The sequence below is a fragment of the Octopus bimaculoides genome, chromosome 27, assembly GCF_046866305.1.
Source record: "Octopus bimaculoides isolate indiv1 chromosome 27, ASM4686630v1, whole genome shotgun sequence".
NCBI lineage: Eukaryota > Metazoa > Mollusca > Cephalopoda > Octopoda > Octopodidae > Octopus > Octopus bimaculoides.
In genome coordinates, this window is record NC_142954.1 from 5,950,575 (window position 1) to 5,958,179 (window position 7,605).

The 7,605-nt window shown below is 38.3% G+C and overlaps 2 protein-coding genes across 3 annotated transcripts in view; both read left to right on the top strand.

The window, feature by feature from the left end:
• On the top strand, positions 1-3,218 carry LOC106882715 (NADH dehydrogenase [ubiquinone] 1 alpha subcomplex assembly factor 4). Of its 2 annotated transcripts, none has more exons than XM_014933483.3 (3): positions 1-292; positions 2,501-2,589; positions 2,780-3,218. In XM_014933483.3, exons 1-3 carry the CDS (start codon positions 142-144, stop codon positions 3,182-3,184), a joined length of 645 nt encoding a protein of 214 aa, XP_014788969.1. In that variant the 5' UTR covers positions 1-141; the 3' UTR covers positions 3,185-3,218. The 2 variants fall into 2 exon arrangements, with proteins under 2 accessions (XP_014788969.1, XP_014788968.1); XM_014933482.3 differs by lacking the exon at positions 1-292 and adding an exon at positions 1,172-1,506.
• Positions 3,219-4,845: 1,627 nt separating this feature from the next.
• Positions 4,846-7,605, top strand: part of LOC149130817 (S-formylglutathione hydrolase-like) — a 19,263-nt gene continuing 16,503 nt past the window's right edge. Inside the window, exon 1 of the mRNA XM_089343411.1 lies at positions 4,846-5,002. Within this exon, the coding sequence (XP_089199537.1) occupies positions 4,944-5,002 (59 nt within the window). The 5' untranslated portion in view covers positions 4,846-4,943. The remainder of the gene's footprint in view (positions 5,003-7,605) is intronic.

Here is a 7,605-nt window from a genome sequence, read left to right on the forward strand (position 1 = left end):
GTGGTGGACATATGTTGATGTTACACCGTTGTTGACCTCCCTCGTGTCAATGTCACTTACATCATAAAACCCGAATGAACTTCTTGCAGCGAACCTCCTGGTGCTTTGCTCTGACCTGATCGGATAACTCATGGAGTGATTATGGGTAATTTAGGGTCAGCACTGTTGAGGCCGTTGAAGAATTTCAATATTGAAGCACGAGCACATCGGGAACTAGACAAGCAGAAACTTAAATCTGTACTTGCTCCTCGATACAAACAACCTGCAGTCACCCAAGGACAAGAAGAACGCGGTAAATATAGATACTACTTGGATATACACCCCGGCTTTCTCCCTATATACACAGCTTTATATATATATAAATATATATATATATATATAACCAAGGAGATCGATCCATAAGGAGTCTACTATAGACCTCAGCTTTATATATATATATATATATATATAAAACCAAGGAGATCGATCCATAAGGAGTCTACTATAGACCTCAGCTTTCTATATATATATATATATATATATATATATATATATATATATATATATAAAACCAAGGAGATCGATCCATAAGGAGTCTACTATAGACCTCAGCTTTATATATATATATAACCAAGGAGATCGATCCATAAGGAGTCTACTATAGACCTTTGGGGATAAATTTTTGCTATTTTGGTAACGATTACATGTTTTATCTCACCAATACATTGTGGAGATATCATTATATGAACACACACACACACACACACACACACATATATATATATATATATATATATATATATATATATATTGGCAATTGTGTGGTAAAAAGCTTGCTTCCCAATCACATGGTTCAGGGTTCAGTCCCACTGCACGGACACTGAAAGAAGCCTGTCGTATATGTATGAATATATCTGTGTGTGTGTTCGTTCCTCCTCTCACACCATCATCACCACCACTTGCTGGTATGTTTACGTCCCTGTAACTTAGCGGTCTGGCAGAAAAGACCGACAGAATAAGTACTAGGCTTATGAAAAGGCCCTAGGATCGATATGTTCGACTAAAACCTTCAAAACGGTGCCCCAACATGGCCGCAGTCAATTGATTGAAACAAAGATAAAAGATTATATAGATTTATATAGAGAGGATACACATCCTACTATACTTTTGTACACAGTATCTAAGTGCATATTACATAATGATATTCAGACACATACAAGCATTATTGGTGGCGAGCTGGCACAATCGTTAGCACGTCTGGCAAAATACTTAGCGGCATTTCGTCCGTCTTTACATTCTGAGTTCAAATTTCACCGATGTCAACTTTGCTTTTCATCAAAGTCATGTACCAAGCTCAAAAAGGCAAGACTCCCCCCACCACCACCACTTTTTTTTCTTCGTTTTTTTCCTACACAAACCTCCGTTTTCCGCTGCGGAGAATACGTCTCTGTAAAAAAAAGATGGCAAAAATCGGCGTGTGGTTGGTTGGTAAGCAAGCTACTTACCACACAGCCACTCCTGCGCCAGGTAAGAATATTAATTTTATACTGTCATTTCACTTTCTGTCACAGTCGACAAACATGCAGAGCAAAGGAACGGGGGTGTGGTAGGGAGACTTTCCGAAATTTCACAAAATTCGTTTTTTCCCCTCGTAACTTTCAGGAAAACATTTTCCCCACAAATTTCTTTTCAAGCCTGGTACTTATTCTTTGGATGTCTTTTGCTGAACTTCTAAGTCACAGGGATGTAAACACACCAACACAAGTTGTCAAATGTGGGACACACACACACACACACATATATATACGACAGGCTTCTTTCAGTTTCTGTCTACCAAATCCACTCAAAAGGCTTTGGTCAACCTGAGGCTGTAGTAGAAACACTTGCCCAAGGTGCCACAGAGTGGGACTGAACCTGAAACAATGTGGTTGGTAAGCAAGCTACTTACCGCACAGCCATGCCTGTGCCTATATAGGAATTTGTAGTGAAAATATTTTACAGCGAGAATTGGAATGGAAATTTCAGAAAATTCACATTTGTCAGCTTTATTTTCTCTGTAAATTCTGATATATATAACATGGAAACACCACCAAAAGCCCTCTCCCAGTTTTCACTGCAAAGACTCTGGAGCCTGTCCACTCAGCCAGGGATGTATGATTAAATTTGTTATATATGAGGCTGAAGTTATAGGAACAGGGCTGTTTTAGAAGTCAGAAGGATTGAACCTGGTCCCACATGTTTGGGAATTGGACCCCTTAACCACACAGCGATGCTTACAAATACCTCATACACACACTCATGCTTGCGCTTGCTCCCTCACTCACACATACGTACACTGCACTCAAATGCATACATGTGCACATTCATAAACACACACCTACACACACACCCATACATTCACTTGCATTATCACACACACACATTCTCTTTCTGTCTCCCCCCCCCCGTCTCTCTCTCTCTCTCTCACACATATATATTTCAACCTTTAATTTGTAATATTTGTGTTTGCTTATATTCTCAGAACCTGGCCCTGTTATTTACTCAAAAGATGAGCTCCTTCATGAAAGACTTAAAGTTGTTCGGGTAGAATCCATTGGACCAGCTAACAAGGTAAGGACCCTTAAGAAAAGGGTGCAGGGTTACTTTCTTTTTGTGTGTGTGTCATGTGAGGGCTTCAGTCTTGTTTGTGTTTCCATTATGGCATTTAATTGAGTTTTTACCTGTAATTTTGGATTTTATCTCTAATATTATTATTATTATATATATTTATATATATTTTTTTCCTTTCTTTTGCCTCCAGCCATTCAAAAACCCTAAATTACCAGATCGCTCTACTACGCTGCCAGAACCAAAATACGGAGTTGTGGAACCGGCTCATGTACCACCGGGTCGTGTTACTATAAGTCAAGCATTGAATCTCATTTCTCAGCACCAAACAAATCCAAAATTATACAGTACCAGCCACATTGCAAGTGAATACAAATTGGAACTTCATAATGCTCAGCAGATTCTAAAATATTTTCAGGTCTTTCATATGCATATTCCAAAGAAAATGGAAGAGAAATTTCCTCATCTTTTGACTGTTTTGAAATCCCAAATGTCTCAAATGGAATCGGAGAGACAGAGAAAACTTCTTGACTTTGCTAAGGAAGCTAAAAAGCCAAGTAAAAAAGAAATCCGTGAAAAGAATATAGAAAAATCATAATAGAAAATGTTAACAAATATAATTTTAAATAATTTCCAGGCAGTCTGTTGTTATTTATTATTATTATTATTATTATTATTATTATTATTATTACCTCCGTCTTCGCTAAGGCAGAGGTATTGTTTTCAGTTGTGTTTGTTTGTGGACAAGATATCTCAAGAACCACTGGATGGATTTGGATGAAACTTTCAGAGATGTTTGGCCTCATGGCTGGCACAAACTGATTAAATTTTGGGATCGATCTGGTACCGGACAAGGATTCTGGATTATTTTTCCTGTTTTTATTTTTTTACTTAATTTTTGAGATCGGTCAGATTCATTATTAGTATTCTTGTTTGTGAGCGCAGTTGAGTTTATTTCAGATATTCTCATTTTAAAAATCATCTCTGGCTCATCATTGAGAGGACGTTGGTGTTGCCATGGCGGAGGTTTGCACTCTCTGGGTGCTCGTTATCATTGTTGTTATTATTATTAAAACGGTGAACTGGCAGAATCGTTAGCACGCTGGACAAAATGCTTAGAGACATTTCACCCGTCACTACATTCTGAGTTCAAATTTCACTGAGGTCGATTTTGCCTTTCATCCTCTTAGGGTCAATGAATTAAATAGCAGTGAAACACTGGGGTCGATGTAATCAACTAGACCCCTCCCACCAAATTTCAGGCATTGTGCCTTTAATAGAAAGGATCTGGTTTCACCAGTCCTCAGTCAAATCGTCCAACCCATGCTAGCATGGAAAGCGGACGTTAAACGATAATGATGATGATGATTAAGGCGGTGGGCTGGCAGAATCATTAGCACACTGGGCGAAATGCTTCGTGGTATTTCACCTGTTGTTATGTTCGGAATTCAGGAATTGAAATTTTACCAAATTTATTTTTCAGAATCATAATCTCCGATTTTTCTGCGTATTTCGCGAAAAAAAATTTTTTTTTTTTTTAAGTGAAAATTTAAGAAATTGGGATATTCACGTCATTCATTCACCAATAAAAGTGTAACATTACACTGAATATCGAATCAATTCGAACAAAATTGATGCTGGTAGCCAAATAGATTAGATATATATATATATAGTTGCTTTTTAGAACTGTCATTTCGTTTTTAGCCAAATAAACACATGCACTATATATTTCGATCTTCACTCGTTTATTCTTGTTCTAACTCATATCCATTGTCCGGAAATCTTTCGTCACACATCTGTGACGTCTACAGCGATACTTTCCGTCTTCGTGTGTGCTCTTGCTCCGCTTATTCCCCGAAAGGATGAAAAGCAAAGACGACCTCGGCGGGATCTGAACCCAGAACATAAAGACTGACGAAATGCCACAAAACATTTTGTACGGCGAACTAACGATTCTGCCAGCTCGCCACTAAGAGTACGAGCAAATAATGACAAATATAACGTGTTGCGTCTGACCCACGTAACACTTGCATGAATGTCAATGTTAACCTATTTACTGATTGAACCAGTTAAGAAGTAATTTTTTTTCTAGATTACATCGAACCCGAAAGAACGAAAGCAAGGCCGACCTCGGTTTTTGAATAAACTATTATAATATGAAAGTACGCTTATATCGGAATCTGTAACACAAACAACAAAAGCGAAAACAGGTGGGCGGGTATTCTACACCTAATTTGAATGAAATTTAGGAGCTATTTCTAGCAAAGGCCTGTGATCATATTGTGGCCTCTCATTGGTTGGTCACAAAAGATAAAGAAATGTGACAAGGCAAGAGAGACAAATACGAATTCCCTGTTATGTTTCTAACGCAGTTAGCTTTCCTTAGTCAATTCAAAAGTTTCTCCTTTGGACGCAGGTACGTAATTAAGATCTTAATTGTCGCTTTATTTCTCTGTGTCTTTTTATATATTAACTTGCTCTTCTTGTGTAGAAGAAAAACATTGTAACTATGTTAAGTGTTTAATTATTTACGCAGTCTAATTGTGAATATTATCTTGGTGTAACAAATTAACAAGCCCCAAGTCAACTCTGGCCAAATAGATCTATGAACCGGCATACATCACTCTTCTATACGTATAGCTTATAAACCAAAAACGTTCCGATCGTAATGATCTGTTTCTTATGTACAACAAACAAGATCACATTATCTAACACGTCCTTTATTTTCAATGACTAGAGTATGATTTCGGGGTGGTATATTTAGCAGGCCGAACGACTGCAAAATTCTTCGTCGGTTTGTGGCATATAAAATGTTAACGGTTAGTTTTTAGTGAATGAGCTAGACTGGTTTATAGCGTAGTAGTTGGACTGTAAACCCCTTACAGTATTTAGTTTAGGGTTTGTTAGGTTTCTCTCTCGGATTCTAACGGAAACGACCTTTCCCCCCTCCCTTGTTTTAAGCACCATATGTGTATAATAATTTAAACCTCATATTTAACAGAGATTCTGCATATTCGATTAAGCATTCTTGCAGACGTTGGAAGAATCACTATTTTATTAACCCCAGATAAATGCCTCTAGCTATCCCTTTATTTTAATTTCTGTCAAGGTCAGCTTTCCCTTTTGCCCATACGAGGTCGATAAAATAAATCAGTGATCAAATGCTAAATTCGATTTAATATTCCTGTTCAGCATTTTCTTCATAACTTTGGTTAATTTTTTTTTTTTCCTTTACAAAATTTATTCGGTAAATTTTTGGCAAAATTTCAACTCCGAGAGCGTAAAGGCGGACGAAATAACGCTAAGCATTTTGTCCGGCGTGCTAAAGATTCAGGCAACTCGCCGCCTTTTTATATATTAGTTTCAGATTTTGGCACAAGGCCAGCAAGTTCGGGGTAGTGAGTAAATCGATTGCAACAACCCCAATGTCCAACTGGTACTTATTTTATCCACCCCGAAAGGATGAAAAGCAAAGTTAACCTCGGCGGAATTTGAACTCAGACCGTAAAGACGGACGAAATACTGCCAAGCATTTCGTCCGGCGTGCTAATGATTGTGCCAGCTCGCCGTCTCTTTAAAATGATAATAAAAATAATCCTTTGCAGAGGGGAATAGTCGATTACATCGACCCCAGTTTTTCACTAGTTCTTAATTTATCGACCCCGTAAGGATGAAAGGCAAAGAAGGCCAATGCGGAATTTGAACTCAGAACGTAAAGACGGACGAAACACTGCAAAGCATTTCGTCCAGCACGCCGCCTTAATCTTCATAATCTTATCACTGCCTTTTTCCAAATGAGTTTAGCTACAAGAGCTAAGTGAGAACAGTACAAAGGGCAAGATACGACACAGTTGAGGAAGGTGAGAAGGAAATTTATATAAAAAACGTATAAAAATAAGAATTTAGAAAAAATACCCACAATGCCCTCATTATTGATGAGTAGCCCCCTAGAGTCAATCAAGAAAATCCTTAAAATCCTGGATAAGCTTGAGCAATAAGGGGTAGGTACCCTTTCTCAGCTACCATTCTCCTCCCCTGGTCTGCTGGCTCATTCTTGGTATAAGCCATGCATGGACAACCTGCGGCCTTCGATGAGTTTCTAGGTTACTAATTTGCAGTATAACCTAAGAGTAGTGACATCTCAAATTCTATCTAATATTGAAAATATGGTAAAGAATGTGAATATGCAAAAATCTCATTGATACAGATAATGGAATTTGTTCTTTAATAAAATATCAATAATTTTTTTTTTTTGGCCTCAATATTTTAAACTATAATTTATTTACACTAGTAATCATCATCATTATCATTAGGAAATAATGGGAAGAGAGGCCCAGCTTAATGCAAACTTTCATACTACTCTTTTACTTGTTTCAGTCATTTGACTGTGGCCATGCTGGAGCACCGCCTTTAGTCGAGCAAATCGACCCCAGGACTTATTCTTTGTAAGCCTAGTACTTATTCAATCGGTCTCTTTTGCCGAACCGCTAAGTTACGGGGACGTAAACACACCAGCATCGGTTGTCAAGCGATGGTGGGGGTACAAACACACGCACATACATATATATATATACATATATACGACGGGCTTCGTTCAGTTTCCGTCTACCAAATCCACTCACAAGGCTTTGGTCGGCCCGAGGCTATAGTAGAAGACACTTGCCCAAGGTGCCACGCAGTGGGTCTGAACCTGGAACCATGTGGTTGGTAAGCAGGCTAGACAAATAAAGATAAAAAAAGCTGCAAATTCAGTGTAAAGTGGGCAAGTAATATTTCATGCATATGTGTTTTATCATGCGGCCCTCTCCCACTTGGAAATGGTACGATGCGCAGGCCCCCAGTTGACGAAATGTTGCCCATCCTTTATACTATAAGCCTTTGGTCTGTCATTGCTCTGCTCCTCCTACTCCTCCTCCTTTCAATAAATTTACTGGTGGTGGTGGCGGCGGCAGTGAAAAATCTACTTCATCCTTACCTTCCTCTCCAAGTAAAAAAAAAAAAAAAACACGTGAAAATGTC

What these genes read in the sequence shown, in the direction of transcription:
- LOC106882715 (XM_014933482.3), top strand. Translation starts at nt 1,296, where the DNA reads ATGTCAACTTTGCTTTTCATCAAAGTCATGTACCAAGCTCAAAAAGGC. An exon ending in CACAGCCACTCCTGCGCCAG is followed by an intron (nt 1,507 to 2,500) that starts GTAAGAATATTA and finishes TTATATTCTCAG; the next exon opens with AACCTGGCCCTGTTATTTAC. An exon ending in CCATTGGACCAGCTAACAAG is followed by an intron (nt 2,590 to 2,779) that starts GTAAGGACCCTT and finishes TTTTGCCTCCAG; the next exon opens with CCATTCAAAAACCCTAAATT.